At 33.5% G+C, this 23,832-nt stretch overlaps 1 protein-coding gene across 2 annotated transcripts in view; it reads right to left on the bottom strand.

Moving 5' to 3' along the window:
- Positions 1–23,832, bottom strand: part of CADM2 (cell adhesion molecule 2) — a 1,116,362-nt gene that overhangs the window by 86,335 nt on the left and 1,006,195 nt on the right. For both annotated transcript variants that reach the window (XM_030939707.1, XM_030939705.1), the window contains one exon: positions 11,169–11,347. In XM_030939707.1, the coding sequence (XP_030795567.1) occupies positions 11,169–11,347 (179 nt within the window). The remainder of the gene's footprint in view (positions 1–11,168; positions 11,348–23,832) is intronic.

The following is a 23,832-nucleotide window of genomic DNA, read 5'->3' as shown; positions in this document are numbered from 1 at the left end:
TTTCAACAAGCGCTGTATACGGTAACCTGAAGAATGGTACAGCACCTTTTTTCCAATAACGAGCTTTTCAGGTTAAAGGCATGTTCTGTTCTCTACAAATGCAGTGTACAATAATTTCTAACTTGTCAACCTGTTTTGTTTTCTGGCAGTTTCTCTTTTTAAAAATGGCATTCAGAATGGATTTTCAAAACAAAATTAAGTCTAAAGAGTCTCAGAAGCCCAAGCTGCTTGTTTCTCTCCAAGGACTAGTGTTCAATAGGGAGAAAAAAATGGTTACCATTTAGTCTGGAATCCATATGTTTACTTTCTTTCTGCTTTATGTCATTAATGCCCTCCCCCAGGGGTGATCCCAGGATGATAAAGAAAATAAAAAACTAAGAGTTATTAGTGGAGATGTAGAAGTGTTAGAACTTGAGGTATATCTTTAGAATTATTATGGTAAGATGTGTCTTTTTTGGTGAAAGATGCTCACATTTCCCTATCTTAAAAAATAATAGGGCATTTTTCTTTACTACTAATTGCACTGACTGACATTGGAAACAATTGTAAGAGGAAAGTTTACTTTATTTGCACTTGCCTGTGCAAAAAAGAAGAACATTTATCTGCTCCCATTATGCTCAGCTACATGCAGCAACCTATTTGGATCACAGCGTAAAAGTGGATAACAGCACCAAGGCTCTTACTTAAATGATAACCACCAGGTTGAGAAGGTTCCAACTCACCAGTACATGCCTCCTCCTCAACGGTCATATAGTAACTTCATAAAAAGGAACCCTTTTAAAAAACATATTTGAATAAATCCTTTTTCATCCTTCTGGATAGCTTCCACTGGTTTCTCATACTAAATGGAATCCTTACACAAGAAAAAAAGGCTGTTCTTAAAAAATGAAAAGTACTGCAATTTTAAACTGTAGGCGGTAACTGTCAGTTCTATGTAATTACAAGAAAAGTTTATGAATAAAATCAATGCATTATTTGAAAAAATGTATGCATTTTTTCTTTTATAGTACTTTTTTACATTCCGAACTGACAAAAGTAAAGTGAAATTTAAAGTATGAAAAAAATGCATTTGCAGTGGATTATCCTATATTGTTTAACTCCGCCTACTTCAATATTGTGAGCCCTTTCCTACTCTTTGCTTAAAATACTCTACCTAAAAGTAAATCACATGATTTGGTCTAATACTTTAAGTTCTGTGAAAATGTAAGAGAATATTACTGTCATTCATTAAAAGAAAAGCGTAAATCGACTATGAATAAACACAAGGAGAACTGTGATATAGTAGAAAAATACTGACTGAGAAATCCAAATATTTTGATTTTTCATGTAGGCTCTGTGATAAAGTAGCTGAGAGCCATTTTGAATGTCATTTAACCTCTATGCATTTATGCTTCCTCATCTAAAAGTTGAAGACTTTCCACCTGTTCATTTACATAAATCCTTTTGGACTAAGTTTTTAACCAGTGATGGATCAGAGTTGATCTTCTAAAAGCAAAACACTTTCGCTCAAAAAATTATACATGCAAAAATGTTTGCACATGACTTCAGGACATATGAGAGTCCATAAATGTGTTGGTTCAGTTTCAAAATGCAATGAAGTAAATACATTTTTTGCCTCCTATTCTGTAATTATCTCAACTGCAAAATAATCTAATGTATACTAGAAAAAATTATCTTAATATTAATGTTATTTTTAAAATATTAATGTCAGTGAACATTTCAGAATACAAAAATCACTCTTCCCAGTAAGCCATCCATATTTAAGTATAATATGCTTATGATTAAAAACTGTTTTAAGATGTCTTATATGACTTTTTTTTCCATTTTAATCTTTTATTCTGTAAAATAGTTGCTTAACCCATATTAGGTTATATTTTTATGTTACTCTCTAGATTTATCACCATGTAACTTACCCGAAATATGTTTCAGGTTTATCTTGATACTTATTCTTATTTAATATATAAATTCCATCAAAGATTAAAGTAGATTCCAGAATCCTGAACCAACATTTTTGAGGATTAATAAACTGTGCTGCACTTTGGAGGGTGAAGAGAGTACTATGCACACAGCACTTATGTTAGCGAATTCTAATTTTGACATACATGTTTGTTAGCTACCAGTTTTTAAAAGTAATAAAGTGAATCCCAGTGCAATATTCTATATTGCAATACAAAAGGTTAATTAAATAAATATTAAATGAGAAGGTAATAATGTTTCAAAGGTTGTTATAATCTTGCTAACCTATAATTTAAGAAAACTATGAATGTCTATTTATAGGTACTTTTTGCACATGCATATTAATAAATAGGTCCACTTCGACATACCCTTAGAACACAATCCCTGAATAAAACTAAATAATGGTAAGAAGAATTGTGAATAAACATCGACTGAGCTTCACTTTGAATATCCATTCCTATCACCTGTATTCCTAATGGTCAGAGCGCTTATGAGCAGCAAGGTCTCTCGTATAAAAGGTTAAATTTCAGTTAGCAAAGTCATTTAACTTTTCAAAAAGATGAAAACACATGCTTGGAGTCAATTGCATAACTCTTTAATTGCAAAGATTTGTATTAGAAAAATTAATTAATCTATGCACAGTTATTTATGTTTTGAATTACTTAATTCTATAAGTAAGGCACATTTCACATGGGTTGCTAAATACATGTTTTCTTTTCAGTATGGGATAAAAACTAAAGGTTATTATTTTGGTGACCAAGGAATATCAATTATTTCCCTGATTTTGTCCAGAAGTCAAGGCTGTTTATGTGTATGTGTGAATGTATATATATATACACACACACACACACATATCTGTATATATATGTGTATAGATATACACACACATATATCTGTATAGATGTGTACAGATATACACACACACAACTATATTTTCATATATATGTGTATATATGTAGACATGGGTATGTATGTGTATATATGTGTAGGTATGTATACACACACACACGTATTGCTTCACTAAAGTTTCTTCTCTTGAAAACAGGGAGAGACAGAAACATTTAAATATTAAGTCAATATTTATTGAGCACCTACTATTTACAAGGCAGTGTTCTAAGAGCTAGCGGTATAGAAAAAAACAAGATGCATGAAATATCTGCTTCCAAGGAGGTCATAGTCTAGCGTGAGGACATAGAATATATTCACATATACAGATGCATATATATGTACAGATGTATATATATATGTACACATATATATGCATCTGTATATACACACACAAACAGCTAAACTATCACATAATAATATATGCCTTGTAGAGTATTTAATTAAAGTGATATGTGACTGGGGGATAATTTAGATGGTAGTGGACAAAAAAGGCCTCACTGAGAAATACCATTTAATCTGAGCTCTGAATAAGAAATCAATCTTGTGAAGATTAGCATTTCTGGCAGCATTCCTTGTGCATCTTGGACAAGCATTCCAGGCAGAGGCAAAATGTCTAAAAAGAAAATGACCTTGACAACTTAGAGGAGTTGAAAGAGGACCAGAGAGACAGAAGTGGGTGTGTGAAGAGTGATGAGAGATGCCACCGATGTAGGCAGCAGCCATCAAATGCAGGGCTTGGAAAAGTAGGACAATGAGGGTTTGGGTTTTATACTAAGCATGATGAAATGCCTTTGTATAAGTTTAAATGGGGAAACGACATGAAGAGATATGCATTTAAACGTTTATATGTTGAAGCTGTGTGAGACGGAGATCGAAGGTGTGGGAGTGTGGAAGCAGGGAGCCTATTAGGCAATACTTTAGTAGTCTAAGCCAGAGAGGATGATGGAGAGAGGTGGCCACATTGGGAACGTGATTTGGAAGCAACGTTGATGGAATTTCGTGATGAATTGGAGAGAAGGGTAGAATAGAATCAAGGAAAATTTTTAGATTATAGACAAGTACATATGTTGTTACAATATTTGTGAAAACTATATTGTAAGAAGCTACAATGCAGGTTTTATGTAAAAATCTATATCTTCTATTTAGGAATGCCATTGTTTCTGAAAACTAATGCCAAAATTTCCTCCCATGGGCCATTGCATATTGCTTGAAATCTCTAACAAATGAGCCAATTAACACACATATACTTGGGTAGAAGAGCTCTGTACATTCTGGTAAAGCTACAGCCTGGTCTTATTTCCAAATAAACAAATATAGAAGGACTGAGTGTCACAGATTCGATCCTTCTCTTTACCTTATTTTATACTGCAACTGAGAGAAAAGATTATATGTACATAAGGTGAGAAAATATTTTTTAATGATGAATTTTTTTAGTGATAGAAGGCAAGAATGAGGGTTTTTTCCCTATGTGCATTTCAGTCTGTGATCCATGTAGCACATAGAAGTATTTATTTCAGAATGGTATCTGTCAACAGAATTTTTACTCTAAAAGCAGAAACCTTAATGTATCTACTTTATGCTCATCTTAAAACAGAGACATATAATTAAGCCTTAACTCCGTGTTGAGTGTGCCCACACACATACACCTTTTAAAATGTTTTGTAATAAAAGTAGTGCTCCTGTCTCTACTATCTGATGCCATTCCATTTCTCTCTGCAGAGTTCAACAGCATATTCATCCAGTCAGAGGTACACCTTTCCTACAGGCATCAGAGCTCTCCCTGCTTATTCATGTCCAGAAATGATAGCGTTTTATCTCAGCGATTAAAGAAGATACTGTTTTAAGAATCATCCAACTAGTTACTGCCTGGAAACTCTCAACCAGAGATGAGAGCAGCAACCATAGGGCTCTTCCATTAGCACAGCGTTTGTTGCTCCGTATGGATGTCTTTTCCATCCTTTTTTCCCTCCACTGTATGTTTTCCATCTATGCTTCTAAGAAAAATGCTCCAAAGGAAAAATGCTCATTATGAGTACACAGAATTAACTTACCAACTGGTAGCTCTGTTTCCAAGTGAAGGAACAGATTTTAGTTGAATCCCTTTTTAGGTGTTTGCTAGGCTTTACATCTGTCCGTAATCCAGGCTTCTTTTTTTCCTTCCCCACCCACCCATATGAGCTAGAAGATGTACTCTCCTAGTTCTCAGTGTATTGTAAAGATCACCTTGCCTAAAAAAGTCATGTAGCCACTCAATATTTCTAGATGTTTTGTTGCTGGATAATTTAACAGTAAATGCACGTTGCAGGAGCTGGCAACCTTGTAGCCCAGCTACACTTTTACTATGAAGCACAGAAGGACATTTTTCATTGTATTGTGAGGGAAGTTCTCAGATCACTGATAATCATGACATGAATACATGACAGATATATCTCTGTAAGATAAGGGATGTATTATTATAATCATATTTGCTTGGTTCTATGGCAAGAAAATTTTAAAAGCAAATTTAAGGTATTACTTTATGATGTTCTTAATCTGTTGCTTAATGATTACTGCATTCCCTGACATATATATTATTTTGCTAAATTTAGGGTCAAGTACTGATAACTCTAAAGGAACTGAATTTATGTTTTGCACATCTGGTACATATTTGAAAAAAATGATAGATGGTTTGGAAATGTCTGTTAAAGTGAAAGAAAAGATACCATCCATGATTCCATTTTTCCTCTCCATAGTAAGCAAGTTAACTGAAATGGAGACTCACTATGCAGGATAGAAGAGGGAACCTGGGTTTACCTACAGTCCCTGAAAATGATACACGTCTACATGAGTAACAAAGCTCGAAAGTTTGGCTTGATGCAGCAGTCTGTAATATCTATGTGTACAATTTTCTGTCTTTGAATGTTTTTTGACATTTATTATTAACAATAAAAGCTGAGTGAAATGAAAGTAGTAATCTTATTGATTCTTAGGAGCTAGAAGGCACATTTAATAGCTTAATACCTTTTAGTAGACCAAAGCACATAGAGATCTCTAGCAGTAATATTCTCTATTAAAATTCTAAAACTCCAGAACACTCTTTTTTAAATAATGAATCCTACCAACTAACAATAAAATATGATGTATCCTATTCTCTATATATCTTACTTCTGAAGTAAATTATCCTGGAAACATAGAAAGCAGTATCTTGTTTCCATCACTGTTTAATAGACAAATAAACAAATAAACAAAACAAATCGTAACAGTCAAGTGATATTTTAGAGAGACCAAGATTATCAGAAATTGTGATAAACTGAGTAGCAGGACAGAAATATAAGCAAATCTTGATTCAAATTTACTATATAGTATCATAATACTAATTATAGAGATTTTACTTATCTTACATGGTTGTAAAGATAAAATTTGCTAGAAACGCAAAATACACATATGTAAAGAAAACAAAATCTGTGGAAAGGTGCATAGTGGGCAATTTCATTCTAAATGATAGCAAGAGTTAAGATAATAAAGGAGTGATGAATTGTTATAAAACTTATTCGTACAAGGAGAAAATAATGAAGTAAGGGAATAAGTTAGCACAGTGGCAAAATAATTTTAACACTCACGTAGGGTTACTATGGTAAAAGGAAAAGTAAATTTGGAAAGGAAGGGGGAATATTACAAAAAATTTTTTTGAATAGTGCATCTCAACTCTGCTATAACTGTGAGATAACATGATTTTTCCTCCAAAGCTCTAATCATTATCCTTGCTATCCTTGTCTACAATCTGGACCTGCTATTGATAGCATAGCTATTGGTAGAAGGAGAAATTAGTTACTAATTTTTCTGCTGGTATTACTGTATTTCTTCCCAGATCCTGGGGAAGGTTTTGAGCATGGAGGTGACATTAAAGAGTTGCAGCATCTCTGTCCATTTCGCATTTGTATTTTGAGGAGTGGTTATTAATTTCTCTGATGAGTTTAAAGAGAGGTAAAAGAGACATTGGGAAAGTTAAGAGGGAAGAAGTTTAGGGTTTGGAGTATGTGGTAATTCACGTTTCTCACTTTCCATAGATGTTATTTCTCAAAGCTTCCCCGGTGCTGTCCATTTCTGACACTTTTATGAGTGTATTTTTAATCAATTGATGATAAATAGAAGAACATGCATTGCTTCCAATCACAAAATAGAATTAGTACCATTGGTCATTCCCTATATCCATTCCTTGCATGATAAAATGGTATCATCTGCTATATTCTCTACAGTGAATGGTTGCAGATCTGGGTAGTTTCTGCTTGAAGATGAGATATTCAGCCTATATTCTCTGAACTTAATGTTGCATCAGAGAACAAGGGTGACTATAACTTATGTCTTGCTTTGTACATGGTCAATTTGTTATATTGTTGAGTTTTAAGACATTTTCTATCTCATACGAAAATTTAGAATTTTCTCATTTTTCAATAGCATTAACCTAATTTATGTTCTGGGTAGCCTTCCGGGAAGATTATGAGTAATAACTGTATGCAACTCATGGGCAAGTTTCTTAGCAGAGCCTTGGAGTTTGATTGCCCTTGGTATAATAAGACTACTAGAAATATAATAATAAGAATAGTCTAATTTATTATACATCTGTATAGCTGGCACTTTGCTGAGTAATTCTATTTACAATGTATGTCATATTATAAATGAATTTATTAATTTAAAATAATATTTATCGTACTATTTATATTACTTTAAATATTTATTATAATTATATTTATAATATTTATAAATAATAGTGATATGTTACTAGTTTTAAACATTCCATACGGTTGGAACTACACAAATTGTGAACATCTACCACATTGTATGACCATCTTCATATAGCTCCCTATAACTCTTCTATTTTGTGTTACAATTGTCTAAATGCTTAGCTTATCTTCCACACTAAACTATAATGTTCGTATTTGTTATTTACATTTGCTCCTTTGCACCTGGTAGATAAGTACTAAATATCTATTGAGTGAGTGAATTCATGTTTCTCTTGATCCTAGTTCTTCAAATGTTAAGAATAGCAATGGGTCAAGATATTCAAAGCCATTAAAACTATGAATATAATCATCCATTGTAAATCAATAAATAGTATGACAACAATAATCACAAGAGATATACTTCAACATTTTTATAAAGAAGCAAATCGAAACTGCTGTGCTCAGAGGGATTAATTAGTATAATTATGGCGGCTAATTTAACAGCTAAATATTTCCATTGCCAAGCTTGTTCATAAAATGTGCTACTTTCTTTCTTAATGGAACCTCCACAGTGCAAATATTTCATAAGCATGACGTTTAATCTTACAGGTATTAGTATGGTGACTCTGGTTAGGCCTTTCATTGAGGATAAATTTTAGACTGGCAGTTTTAAATTATTACATGTGGTCCTAATGCTGAAACTTTTAAAGGTGTAATTAGGAGGGAGTGGGGGAATCACCAGTGTCTCTAATACAAAATGTCAGTGGTTTTAACAATTAAATGTGGTAGCGTTTAAATCATGCACTTCCATTGACACCCAAACAATAAAATCTAACTATTATGATGGCATCCAGATAGTAGATGATTTCACAGGAAAGTGCTCAGACCTCCATCAAGTTAAGAATCAATGGAATCTAGGCAATTGTGGTAGAGTCAAAGACACAGGTCTCAGCTCATGAAAAACCCTCTGTACTAGAGCTGTATTCAATTATCACCACTAATGTAAAATAAACCTTGGTATAAAAGATAAAAGGGTAAAGTTCTCACAAATGATCACTTATCGCTCCATTCCAAAATGCATACAGCATTCATTATAGATCGAAATCCCACTCAAATTTCATCATTTAGTACGGTTTTGAAACAGCCAAACCATTAACCGAAAAAGTAGCTTTTTATATTTTTACAACTAGTGACTAATGAAACATTATACCCAGTGTGCAAAGGGGAAAAAGCCTTTATTTTGCAATGAACCCAATTGGTGCTCCTTTTAAACACAGCATAATATGGTTTCACTGTTTCATTGAGCCTCTCATTACTTGTGTCAATAATACTAGGTAAACCACTGTTGAACTTCACAGCATTTATCTAGCAGCATGAATAGCATTAATGTATGGGGTGCTTTTGATGAATTGCAGTTCAAAAAGCAAAGCCAAAAATGACTTCTCACAAAGTGCTTAGGGAAGTATTTATTAGAAATATGTCAACTGCCAACTACCTAAAGGTAGCTTGGCTGTTTAGGAAATCATGCTGTTGGCTAGCTTGCAAACACTGAGAAGATGTATGAATTTTCCTGACTTGAACTACTTTAAAAAAATGATATACTTTTCATTTTGGTATATTATTTTTTCTGTCACTTCTCTTCTAATTTTCAATATTTTATGTCATATAGATTTTGACACAATGTGACATGGCCTACAACATGTCCTCAGCTTCTCAGAAACTGTTAGGTGAGAGAAGCACTTGGAAAATTAAGGTGAATCATATAGACTACACTTTCCCTATATGATTGCATGATCTAAACATCCAGGGAGCATCAACTGAAATCTACTTTTGGATCCTGCTCTAAGGATCTGACTTACTTTCCTGACACACCCAGTGGTTGTAACATTCTCTCTGGCAGAAAGACCAGCAGGGTTTGTCTACAGGGATTACTACATTTAAATCCAATTTACCAGTCTAATTTGATTAGGCTAATTTTTCCAAAGTTGAATTTTGTACAATTCATGAAGTGCTAGAAATTAAACTGTTAGTTCCACTATTTTCTGGATGTTTTACACGAATAGCCTATTCACTATGAGCCTTTCGTTGCTTACCATAGCAGAGCAGTATTAAGTACTGAGAGATCTTATACAACAATACAATTTGAAAATAGGAAAACTGTATATTGACTGAAAATATCAATTTTTTCCAACTTTGGCAAAATGAACAAAATGAACACCTATGAAAAATAACACGCATTTAATTATTTTTTCCCTAAAATTAATCTTTTTACAAAGAAATAGACTAGACCCCCAAAATTCTTTTTGGAAAGGTATGGAACAAACACGTACTTCTTTCAGTATTCCATAAATGGATTCAAGGGAAAGATGTCAAATAAACATATTTTGTCCATCGTTTCTAAGATCCAGGACTTGCGACAGCGCTGTGTTATATACAATACTCATTTAGTATACTGTAATATTATGTTGAATATAATACTAGTCCCAGAAAAGTTTTCTTGGTGAAATATGATGGAAATCTTACATTGGCTAATGGCTCTTCCTAGTGGAGACTCACAATGCACCCTGACATATACAATAAAGTCTGAGAAGTACTGCAGTAAAGAAACCTGACTAATTTTACTTATCGCAATATTCATCAATCTCATAAAAATTCATCTCTATCCAACAATATCTAAAAGAAGCTACCTTATGAAAAACCCATTGTGTCATTTGAAAGTTGGAGAAAACAGAAATTGTATTCACTCATGGGAACTGGTATTTCTTTTTGCGATTTTGTTATATGTACTCAAATTGTGCCATAAGTATAGTCAAGAAAAGTCTGTAAGAACTTTAAATTATTGTTCACATGAAATTAATGCAGTTACTGTTAATATTGTACACTCCTATTTTTGCTGCATTTCAATGACACACTGTCATTCTTTGTGAAACCAAATAACAGAAGTTATAAAGTATATGTTTATGATAATATAACAAAAATTAGCTTAAAGGATATGTAATTTTCATGATTCTGGATTATAAACGAAAACATGTATTTATAGAATTTAAAGACAATCAACCAGGTGTGATGGCTCACACCTGTAATTCCAGCACTTTGGGAAGCCAAGGCAGGCTGATAGCTTGAAGCCAGGAGTTCGAGAAAAGTCTGGTGAACATGGCAAAAGCCCATCTTTACTAAAAATATAGTGGTGCACACCTGTAATCCCAGCTACTCGGGAGGTGAAGCATGAGAATCGCTTGAACCCAGGAGGTGGAGGTTGCAGTGAGCTGAGATCACGCCACTGCACTCCAGCCTGGGCAACAGAGCAAGACTCTGCCTTCAAAAATAAACAAATAAATAAATAAAAATGAAATAAAGACGATCATTAATATAGTTTATGAGCCAACATATAAGAAGTATATTTATAATTGAGAAAGCTTTTCGCAAAAAAACTTATGTATGTTATAATTTTATCAATCTGACTGGGAATATATTAATATTAAATCTTGGAGATACTTATGAGATGTCCTTCTGAAATAAAAACAAACTGCAATTTTGTTTATTGTGCTTAACATTTTGATATATTTAATCAGTTTTTCAAGTTACACATCCTTTCCCATATAATGTTTTCAAAAAGGTACTCACCATGCACAATGAGAACATACTCTGCGCTGCTTTGCCCAATCGTGTTTGTGGCTTCACATCGATATGTACCATTATCCGTTTTGTTCAGGAAAAGAATGTTTAGCTCCCTACCACTCACAACCATTCGGTCAGGATCTGGTAATTCTCCGCCATCCTTTGTCCACAAAACAGGTTCTGGCCTATTGGATTGAAACATGCATGTAGATAGCAAAAATAAGAAATGTTACATATCTGTGAATTAAGTAAATCAATCAATGTTTAAGTATTTAACACGTATTTTGTACATAACCATATGCTAACTTCTATAAGATACTAAAAGGACCATCACACACTCACTCAAAAGAGTTGGAGGTATAGCAAATATAATCTGCTTCTATCATATTTAATTAAGGAGATATGTATTCAGAGACTAATTTGTTGAGTCACTGCAGCAGTCACTTGTGGTTCCCTGCTCAAGTCCTGTAGCCCAGATTCTGCTGCTAATGGCTCACACCCCACGTTGGAAGACTGCCCTTAGGCTATTGGGGGTAAATCTTCCTCAGATGTATTTGGATATAAGTAAACAGAAATATTCATATTTATATATAAATATATATTTTATGAATATTTATATTAAAATATGAATATAAATATATAATGAATAATTGATAATATTTATATTAAATAAATAATAATAAATATATAAGTATTTATATTCATACATATAAATAAATATAAAATATAAAATAAATATTAAAAAGATAAAAATCTTTGCACTTAGGGCCACCCCTGTGGCACAGCTTTGCTTGAAAACACCTGAATCTTCTCCTCTGCTGCTTTTCTCATTCTTTTAGAGGTTTTTACTGTGAGTTTTCTTTTAACAAAATTCCTGCAAATGATCCCTATCTCAAAACATGCTTTTAGAAAAGAAACAATAAATGAATCATAGATTCCCCTCTTCAACAATTTCAGTCTTCTGTAATAATTCATGATAGAAATAGTTGTTAATATCTATTACCATCTGCTAGTTGTTATCCTAGGTGCTTTATATTTATTTTCTATAATTCTCAGAAGAACACTTTGATGAATGTTACTTTTTAAAACATCCTGCATATAAGAATATAGATGAGAGAAGTATTCAAACCCTGGCCTTCCTTTATAGCTGATGCTTCATCTACTACCTTCTGCTTTCTAGCATGATGAACTTTTTTCTAGACTTAGTATGGCAAGTTTTCTAATTTAAGCATAATTTTATCACATGGAATCATTTTCTCAAAAGCTTCGTTAAATTTGATAGAAGTATTGAATTTATTTTATGTTATTGTGAACACAATTGGAATAGCGGCATTGAGTAAGTGATGTCTATGGCTATGGCATCCTTTCTAAGAGAAAGGATGTATACTACTCTAACAAAATTTTGTAGAAGGGAAAAAAGTTGTGAAAAACAATAACAAATATTGTAAAGAATATCAAAACAAGCAGATTGGCATTGGGATAAAGGAACTGATCATCACGTGTTTAAGTACCGAAAACACTTGAAGAGTGTGATCTTGTAATGTAAGAAATATGTATTTTGTCTCCTCCCCAGCCCTAACTTAGTGCTCCTGAAGCCTGATAGACAGGGGTGATAGCAGCAATTTTTGTTCTATTTAGCCTTTGACCCCAGTTCCTGACAAGAAACTCCTAAGACCTTTATACAGTCATATGCCACTTAACTTTGAGGATACAGTCTGAGAAATGTGTCATTAAGTGATTTCGTCATTATGCAAACACCATAGACTACATTTACACAAACCTAGATGGCATAGCCTACTACAAACCTAGGCTGTATGCTATAGCCTATTGATTATGCTATAAACTTGTATATCATGTTACTGCTCTGAATAATGGAACAAGTTGTAACACAATGGTAAGTCTTTGAGGGTATAGACATGGAAAATGTATAGTAAAAATATAGTGTTATAATATTTTGGGACCACTATCCTGCATGTGGTGCATCATTGATCAAAGTGTTGTTATGTGGTGCATGACTGTAATTTCCTGAGTGATAGTAGTCTCTGACACAGAGTTTCTAAGTCTCTTGGAATTTCCTGATAGGATAATCTTTTGCTCTGAGATGCTCCTATGAGATGTTCTAATCAGAAGATTCTGATGGGCTCCTAGGCAGCTTACTGTGTAATTACGGGTTGGAATTTTCAGTCCTATTTTCCTTTCAACCTCCAGGGAGCTGAGGTGACTGAAGGTTGAGACGATCATCAGTGGTCAATGATACAACCAATTATGCCTGCCTAATGAAGCCCCCATACAACCCAAAAGGACAGGATTTAGAGAGCTTCTGTATTGCAGAGCATGTGGAGGGCCCAAGATGGAGGCACGCCAGGGGAGGGCATGGAAGCTCCACTCCTCTTCCCACATACCTTGCCCTATCCATCTCCTCATCTCGCTGTTCATCAGTTGACTTTGTAGGGGAAAGATAGATAGATAGATAGATAGATAGATAGATAGATAGATAGATAGATATAGATATAGACATAGATATTTTTTAAGTTCCACAAAACGTGTGTAGAACATGCAGGCTTGTTACACAGGTATACTTGTACCATGGTGGTTTCCTGCACCCATCAACCCATTATCTAGGTTCCCTCCCCTCACCCCCGACCCCTCAACAGGCTCTGGTGTGTGTTGTTCTCCTCCCTGTGTCCATGTGTTCTCATTGTTCAACTCCCACTTATGAGTGAGAACATAAAGTGTTTGGTTTTCTGTTCTTGTGTTAGTTTGCTAAGGATGATGGCTTCCAGCTTTATTCATATCCCTGCAAAGGACATGATCTCATTCCTTTTTATGGCTGCATAGTATTCCATGGTGTATATGTGCCACATTTTGCTTATCCAGTCTATCATTGATGGGCATTTGCGTTGGTTCCAAGTCTTTGCTATTGTAAATAGTGCTGCAATAAACATATGTGTGCATGTGTCTTTATATTAGAACAATTTATATTCTGTTGGGATTGCTGGGTTAAATGGTATTTCTGGTTCTAGATCATTGAAGAGTTTGTGTCTTTATATTAGAATGATTTATATTCCTTTAAGTATATATCCAGTAATGGGATTGTTGGGTTAAATGGTATTTCTGGTTCTAGATCCTTGAGGAATCACCACACTGCCTGCCACAATGGTTGAACTAATTTACATTCCCATCAACAGTGTAAAAGCATTCCTATTTCTCCACAGCCTTGCCAGCATCTATCGTTTCTTGACTTTTTTATAATCGCCATTCTGACTGATGTGAGATGGTACCTCATTGTGGTTTTGATTTTCATTTCTCTAATGATCAGTGATGTTGAATTTTTTTTCATATGTTTGTTGGCTGCATAAATGTCTTCTTTTGAGAAGTGCTTGTTCATATCTTTTGCGCACTTTTTGATGAGGTTGTTGTTTTTTATCTTGTAAATTGGCTTAAGTTCCTTGTAGAATCTAAATATTAGACCTTTGTCAGATGGGTAGATTGCAAAAGTTTTCTCCCATTCTGTAGGTTTCCTGTTCACTCTGATGATAGTTTATTTTACTGTGCAGAAGCTCTTTAATTTAATTAGATCCCATTTGTCAATTTTGGCTTTTGTTGCAATTGCTTTTGGCATTTTCATCATGAACTCTTTGACCATGCCTATGTCCTGAATGTTATTGCCTAGATTTTCTCCTAGGGTTTTATAGTTTTGTAATATTCTTTATAATTAATGAGTAAATATAAGCAAAGTGTTTCCCTGAGTTCTGTGAGCTATCCCACCAAATTAACAAAACCCAGGAAGGAAGGAAGTCACAGGAATCAGGGTTTGTAGGCAGCTGGTCGGAAGTACAGGTAACAGTACGTGAGCAGCATCTGAAATGGGAGGCAATCCTGTGGGACTGAGACCTCAATCTGCAGTCTAACTTATACATGAATTGAGTTACATGACACCCAATTGGTGTCTCATGAAAAACTGATTGGTGGTGGGGGAAACTGATTGTTGGTAATACACATTTTGGTGGTCAGAGACAAACTGTTGTAGTAAATGTGTAAGTATAAAGTAGTAAACAGTTTGGATTTTCCTGTCTTCAGAAAGATAAAAAACAAAAAGGGAAGATAATTTTATCAGATCTATATCCATGAACATTCTGAAAGAGCATTATATGATAATAAGTGAAGAAACTAGGTGCATAAAATATTGGAAAAATATAGCAATGTGTATTATTCAATTAGATAGACAAATTACTCCCCTAGTATCCTTAATAAAAGCCAAATCATTAATAGTTCTCAACTTGCTTCATTTATCCTAAATCTTTTAACTGCTATTTGAATTTACCAATTCTTATTTTATAATAGGGTGGATTGTCTTGTACTATGTACATCCTTAACATCTCTTGAAGGAGCAAAAGATGATAAAATAAAACTGATTTGTAGCAATGTAGAAATCTTGTCCTGGCCGGGCGCGGTGGCTCAAGCCTGTAACCCCAGCACTTTGGGAGGCCGAGACGGGCGGATCATGAGGTCAGGAGATCGAGACCATCCTGGCTAACACGGTGAAACCCCGTCTCTACTAAAAAATACAAAAAACTAGCCGGGCATGGTGGCGGGTACCTGTAGTCCCAGCTACTCGGGAGGCTGAGGCAGGAGAATGGCGGGAACCCGGGAGGCAGAGCTTGCAGTGAGCTGAGATCCGGCCACTGCACTCCAGCCTGGGCAACAGAGCAAGACTCCATCTCAAAAAAAAAAAAAAAAAAAAAAAAGAAAAGAAAAGAAATCTTGTCCTATCCACAAAGTTACATAAGACCCATATTAAAATAGTAGTTACACTGGTGATACTTTGGGGTTTAGAACATTCATCTTTGTAATACTACTCAAAGGAAGTAATTTAGTATCTTAGGAGGCAATCTTTTCCTGATGTTTGAACTTTTAAACACATGCAGAGAAAATTGTATGTATGTATATATACACTTCTATACACTCAAAATTATCCCCCAAAATCTAAAGTGTCATGACTTTTTCCTAGTTGTGTTTGTAAGCTTTTAGTAACATCTTAAAGCAAATGGTTCTGTAAATATGTAGTTAAATTCAAATATGTCTTTTTAAATTGTTTACATAGAAATGCAGTTAAAGATCTAGGTAAAGTATTCAAGTTGCCAATCTGTATTTTAAAACAAAACAAATTTTTTTCAGAAACAACAACAACAACAACAAACTTCCTTAAAGGAAATAGCAACAACAGCATCTACAAAATTGGTTAACAGGAGGATGTAGTTGCATAAGTCTTTGCTGACACTGAACTGAATCCTTCAAGAATTCTTGATCCTAGTCTCTGTGGTAAATCTTCAAGGTGGAAAAATAGCACCACAAGATGCAAATTTAATGAAATAGAGGTTAGAGTTTATGCACAGATTACAAATAGCTTACACATATTCCCAATTAGTTTTTAAAATGTTCAAGCTTCTCAATATCACCATAAAAATATTAAGTGGTTTAGCAAGTCTTGATACAATTTGTGTTTCATCTTAATAAAGAGGGCCCCCTAGGCTTTCTCTAATTGGAACCCAGAAATGATTTAGCTTCTTGCTACAAATGAATAACAATCTTCCCTGCTGTTCGGGCATCCAAAGACATCATTTAAAAGTGGTTCCAGTCTACAGTTTCTATGTGATAAGGCTGAAAAGAGCAGAAGCTAGACACCGGGAGTAACAGGACAGTGAAAATAGCATCAGATGTGAGATGATAACGTTACGCCACTCTGCATGAGAACACTTAGTCCACCCAGAACGTTTCTCTTTAACCAGCCCAAATAATTAAAAAGTTGGAAAACTTATGTTTGAGATAAAATTTTGATTGTATTTCTATCAATTCTATAAAACTATAAAGATGTTTATTTTTCTTTATATCTAAAGATATTTTTTCAGCAGTTTCTTCCTAGAGCAACACACAAGTTAAAAGTAAAAAGAGAAACAAAATATGCTTATACATTTATTCTCAAATATCCTGAGGCATTCATTGATGAAGTCGTTTTTAATCTTAACACTTTTTTTTAAGAAAACCCATTAACTCGGTGTTTTGTTTTCTACATATCTAATAAGAGATTACCTGTATGTTTCACAATTCCTCATTTATAAATCACTGTTGAAAGGTATTGCCACAAGTCTCTCAGACGTTGATTTTTATTTAATGTTTGAACCAGATACAAACCTGATTACTAATTTTCAGTGATATTCTTTAATTTGTATTTGGTGCATTTATTATGTGCCATTATACCATAGCAACAGTGCTTCTAATCTTTTCTGCTATTAGAAACTATGGGATTATTCACTCCCTAGATACTGAGAATGGGAACTTCCTTTGCCTTAACCGTTCATATCCCCTCTTTCAGGTTCGTGCTTCCTAACAGGAATAAAGAACAAGAACTTCAGTAATGGAGAAGTGAGTCCTGTCATGTAGGTCTCCCAGGAAAAGAATCTTCCTGGTGTAGAAAGGGACAGGAGTTAAATACTATGCAAAATTTGAAATGTTCTCCAGTCTCTCCTTTTTCCAAACAGTGATATCCCCCCTTGGGATCTGTGCTGCCTTTTTTTCATAAGGACATGATATACTGGCGTCTAACACTGAAATTAATCCTATGAAAATTAAACTTACTTTTCCTAGATGGAAAAAAAAAAAGTCACCTTTCCTATCTGAAAAGAAAAAAAAAAAAAAAAGTCAAATTCAAGAAAACATCTTGACCTATCTTAAAGGTCAATGAACAAAAATTTCAAATATTTATATCTTACACTTCCCTTAAGACAAAGCACAATCATATAGTCAGTAACTTTATGCTTATGTACCATGTCACCACATAAAGATGCCTACTGGCTTTATTTCAGTTTAGAAATTCCACAGATGGGCAGTAAGTGTTATTAAAGTTTTAAAACCAGGGCGATTTTTAAAAACTTAATTCCTCTCTATTTCCTGTGATATTTTCACTGGAAAGTGAAAGAAGGTGGTAGGAGTTACATAAACATCTTGATCCTTTTTCTGCTTTAAGCAAAGACTTTTCGATTAAGAAATTATAGTAAGAGTCTATGCATAATATGCCCAATGTTTATGTTATTATTTTTTAGAGAGAGGGAGGGATAAGGTAAATGTTAAATTAATTGACAAATGGATTTGAAGATTGTTAAGTAAAAGATTTGAAATTTACCGAGTTCAGGAAAAAAGAATCCTGAACAAACTTTAGCCTAGGCATTTCCCCTTTGGGTAGACTGAGATTACATCTCTAAATGAAGCCCAAACAGTGCTAAATAATTGAGGAGGAACAAAAAAGGAGACGAGGAGAAATATTAGAAGCTGGGGTTTCTTGGTAGCTTTTAAAAAAAATTAAAATGTAAATACAAAGCAATCTAAAAGAGCAGTATTCTGAAAATTGTGAAGCTGATTACAAATGTAATTTTAATAACTTTCTGTCAGAAGTTAAGGATGTAGCTGAAAAACAGCAAGAAATACAAAAGGACTACTTCTGGGCCTATGTATTGCAGTGATCATTAAAAATTTAAAAACTACACTAAGGGTTTTTTGTTATTGAAGATCAAGTATATATTTCTAAACATAATTTATACATAGCATTCCACATATATGCAAAGTCATATTAATTATTGAAAAATTATTGCTTTAGGCCATTGGAGTGTACATCTAGCTGTGTTTTCTCCTCAGATTTCAGTTTTGTGCAATTTAGTTGTAATGAAATTAGATTTTCTTTTATTCTTGGTATTGCTTTCATACTTTTATGGGAGTAATTCTTTAAATATCAAATAAATTTTAGTATAAGCGAGCTTAAATTTGATTGTTTTACTTATTAAAATTTAGGCTCATTTTAAAATATAATAAATGAAACATCTATGTGTCTGATACTCTTTGTACATATACAAATGAGAAAAAACAAAACTTCAGCACTATTTATTGTAGAGTAGTCTTCAATGTGTTTCCACAGGTTTAATTAACAGAAAGTGTCCCATTCTACACTTACATCTTAAGACAGATAAGAGATCAATGAATTTTCTTTTTTGTTAGTTAAAAAATGGCTGTATGTTTTTTAATAGGTACTTGATAAATGCATGAAATTATCAAATAATTATCTATAAACAAATCTGTGCAAGTTTTTGAACCAGGGATTGTGAGGGGTATAAAAAACTAAAATAAAGATCTGTTCTGTGGTATTATAATCTAGTAGTTTCTGTAAGATATATGTCATCAACCATAATATTTGGTAGCATACAGTAAGTGGCATAAATGGGTTATAAAACATCAGAAAGATTCATCACCTATATTAGGGACATTATAATAGGCTTTATGAAAAACACACCTCTTGATTACTGTGTTTAATTATAGCAGAATTTTGACAAGTAGAAATAGAATACACCAACTCAATAGGAGTCTGAGCCCTGGGTAGAACGCTTGCCCTCAAGAGGCCATAATGTTGAAAAGATTAATTCAAATATTGCGAATGCTAGGAAAGAAATGAGAATAGGGTTACCAAGTAAAATTGCTATTGGCAAAAAATTACAAATTAAGAAAAGGTAAAGTTAAAAGCACTTAATATGATAACTGAGTTGGGAGTAATAAAAACAAAAGGCAAGCTATACGTTGTGTATGAAGAATCAACAAGTACGCTTATAAGTAGCTTAGTACAAGAGAACGTCTATAGGACGAAAAGCAGAACATGAAAAATATTATTTTAGTGTAAGACCAGAAAACTGATGGTTACATCAATATGGAAGAGAGAATGAAATGTGGGAAGGACATTTTGGTCATAAACAGGTGCAACATGAACAAAAGCAAATAAATAGAAAAGTTTGGGGTACAGGTATTGGGGAAACATCTGTACATTTAAAGTAAGAAACAGGGCCTGGAGTGCCAGCTGAAGAATCTAGACTTTCTTTAAAAATGAAATTATCTTATTTTGGTTTTTGAGAAGTGAGTATTCCTGATCAGAGTTTCCTTTAAGAAAATTAATGTGAAACATCTGGGGAAAATCCAATAAAGAGGCCATATATACAGTTCTTAAGACAGATAACAAGTTCCTTCCATAAGGGAGAGAAATAATAAAGAAAAGTACATAAGAAACAATAAAAGAGCCCTGAAAAAGTAAATACAACTTTTTTGAAGCTAGGCAACGCATGGTGTTAAGGAAGAGATGAAAGAAACTCTCTTTACAGTGTCTAGTCTGTACAACAGGTGCAATCTTAGTGCCAAAAAGAAAAGCAACAATTTAAAGACCAACCAACCAACCAATTAAAGAAAAGAGAGGTGAAAAAGAGATTGAAATAAAGTCAAGAGGGAAAAACTGATGATTTCCATTTCGAACATGCTGAATTCAAGCGTTACAAGAACACCAAGAAATACATCTTGATCCAGCAATTAAGTAAATAAATAATTATGAATCAGGGAAGAGGGCAGAACTGGAATTTTTACAGAGATGGGTGTCAACCATGTTTCCAAGCTAAAGAAAGGAAAAAAAAAAAAAAAAAAAGAGCACATCACTGAGCATCTTAGAATACACTTACTTAGAAAATAAGAAAAGGCAATACAATCTAAGAATTCTAAGAAAAAGAAGAGAATAGTGTCATAGGAGCATGAAAAAAATCCTTTCAAAATGTATTGTCCTGAATGTTTATCTGTAAAACCTCACTATACCTTGACTTCTCAGTTCTCTGATTTTTCTCCTGTCCAATAATTATTTTGCTAGCCCCACCTCCGCCATGATGACACACTTCACATGGTCATCACTGCTACTTCCATAAAAGTCTCATTTTTTTCTACTTACAAACTTCTATTTGTTCAGTTCACTATTCTCTTACACATTATCAAAACCTCCAGTCTTAACTGAGGGGCCCACTAGTTTCCTTTGTTCTTTAGTGCCGCTCTCCCCTTCACTTCTGTCCTTAACCAGTCTTACGATCCCGTCAGTCAGATTTGTTTCGCTTTGTTTCATTTTTCCCTTTCTCCATACATTGTTATCTGGTTAATTCCTAGCCCTAACGAACCCAGCTTTTCATCTTCTCTGTGCCTTTAGCTCATCATCGAAGCAAGCTAAAGAGAAAGGAGGAGAAGGCAAATGATGTTTGTTTTATTAAATACTCTCGTTGAAGTCATCATGCAAGTGTGCACACGAAGAGCAACGACAAAGGCAATTTTAAAGCCAAACTAAATTTCATTACTGTATCTTGGGGTTTTGTTTGTTTGTTTTTTTTTTCCAATCTGTTGAAATATGCATAATGTATTATCATTAATGTCATTAAGAACGTGTGATTGGGCACATACATTTCTCTTCCCCATAGTTGTTTAACATAATATTGAAAAGAGATATTTTTGAAAAACTCTGTATCTTAATATAGTTAGTATCCTCATTTGTTAAACTGGATTTGTTCTAACATTTCAAATATTTAGTACTGAAATAGAAGTATAAATGTACGGAGAAAAAGGAAGGAGAGGATTGAATAAATTACCCAGATGAAGTAAATTCTTAAACCTCTTATCTTTTAAATATAGATTTCCCACTCTGTTTTTTCACCTATTGCAGTTGCTTGGATTGATTAATTTCATGCGTCCTTGTGTATTTGTGTGTGAGAAAGAACAAGGTAGTTCCTTAGCTTTTCTTCTCACTGGCCTCGACTCTTCTGTTTTAAATACTTCTCAATATGTTCTTCAGTTTCTCATTTCATCCTCACAAGTATCATGAGTTAGTTTGCCCAGTATTGATATGGCATTGCCCATGTCTTCACAGTTGATTTTATGAAAAACAATACACTTTTTTTCTTCTATTTATAGTTTGAGAATCCCAGAGACTCTTGTCGAAAGGCTCAACAACAAAAGTTTCTACTCAAACATCGCCATCAGTACTTCTGTCTGACAGGGTCAAAGACATTTTAATGCAGTAATAAATGAAGTTTGAAGTGGCAAATTCAAGCCTACTTACTCCCTTAAACTGTAAAGTGAAATGCTGATTCTAAGTTTATCTACTTATACAAGTTTTTGAAACCAATTATGACACTAGTATAGTGTCAAGTAGGAGTTTCATTACATTATTGGTTAGCTTTACAGGGGAAAATAACATGGATATTAATTTCACCGGCAGATTTTAAACTTTGAAAACAAATAAAAACTGGACTTCTACTCTGGTTAATGTCAGTATGTGCTACTTGATTCTGATTTTTTAAGGCACTTCTTGCCTCCAAGCTTAGAAGCTTGTAGTTGAAACAGGAAATAACCTATGTAAGAAAGAGGTAAGTGCTCTTTAGAAGACTTGAAAATAATGGCATTTTTTAGAGTGCCTGTAAAATCCTGAACTACTTTTTACTGATAAGGTAGTGTTCATTGATGATTATTTTAACCGTTTTAAAAAACAAAGCAGTCACATCACACTACAAACTGTATAATTCCAGCCGATTTATGGCACAGCAAATAAAAGATTATCCTTAGAAAAGATAAGATTGCTATGATCATGAAGAGTGACAGATGATGGCATTGAAAGAAAAATATTCAAGATTGTGACAAATGCTTAAGCTAATCTCTTGAGGTCTTTCTGCTGAAGCAAAGCAATTACCCACACCTAAACTATACTTAAAATTTCTTTTCTTCGGTAAACACGGAATATTAATTCCTGGTTAAAAGACAAAAATATCTTGAGTAAGCATTCATTCTGTCATCTACTGTGTATACGTATGTTAAGCATAAAATCTTTATAATATATTTAACAATAATCATTCTTCAAAAAATAGTTTTCAACTTACTTGAAAATTATTGGCCACTAAAATTTACTTTTGACCAAAGTACCCTTTGCAATATTTTCATGTTTTCATAATGAAAAAATGAGTGTGTGTTTCTCAGAATCTTCCACATTATCAACCTGTGTACATCATACAAACAATGTGATACTATATGAAATGTTTCTATAAGCATCCTAATCAATCAGAAGCCTGTAAACCATTCAACTCAAGGACATTTTGGAATGATGGGGTCCTATTTTGTATATAAGAGTAACTTTACCACCCATTACTTCCTTTACTATAAAATAGTGCTCATTAATCTTATAAGATTTAATATTGACGTTCAATACTGTGTTACCATTATACTACTGCTTCTGCTTCATGATTTGTTTCATTTCTAATATTAAAACCAGTGATTTTCAGAAAGTAATAGTAAAGTTCATAGCATTTATCTGATAGCTGAAAAATTAAATTTTCTGAATAAATAAAACCTGAAGATAATTGAAACTTAAAACTTAAAGTTTTGACGGTATTTTTTTGATCATTTAGATGTAATCACTCTCAAAGGATCAAACTTCTCTATGTTATTAAATAGAGAAGTCTTGGTGACACTCAACTTTGTTTTCTAGAGCTAAGATACTAGTTTGAACACATACTTTTATATAGTGTTGTTTCATAGGAACTGTAGGAATTGAATTAAGACTTAACATGTTATGTTTTTCCCTAAATACCCAGCTTTCTTATAGGTGGCATGCTTATTTTAACAATTTTTAAACATTTTCAGGTGTGACATACAATAAAAAATATATTTGACAACCATACATAGTATGTAAACACATATATACAAGAAATAATAGCTTGCTCTCCCTTGTATTCTGTGACATTTTCTTTTCTCTTTCTTCTTTTCTACATTTTCCTTTTCTATTCTA

The sequence above is a fragment of the Rhinopithecus roxellana genome, chromosome 1 (assembly GCF_007565055.1).
Source record: "Rhinopithecus roxellana isolate Shanxi Qingling chromosome 1, ASM756505v1, whole genome shotgun sequence".
Classification (NCBI taxonomy): Eukaryota; Metazoa; Chordata; class Mammalia; order Primates; family Cercopithecidae; genus Rhinopithecus; species Rhinopithecus roxellana.
The sequence above is the reverse complement of the archived record's forward strand: the minus strand, read 5'-3'. Positions and strand labels throughout refer to the sequence as shown.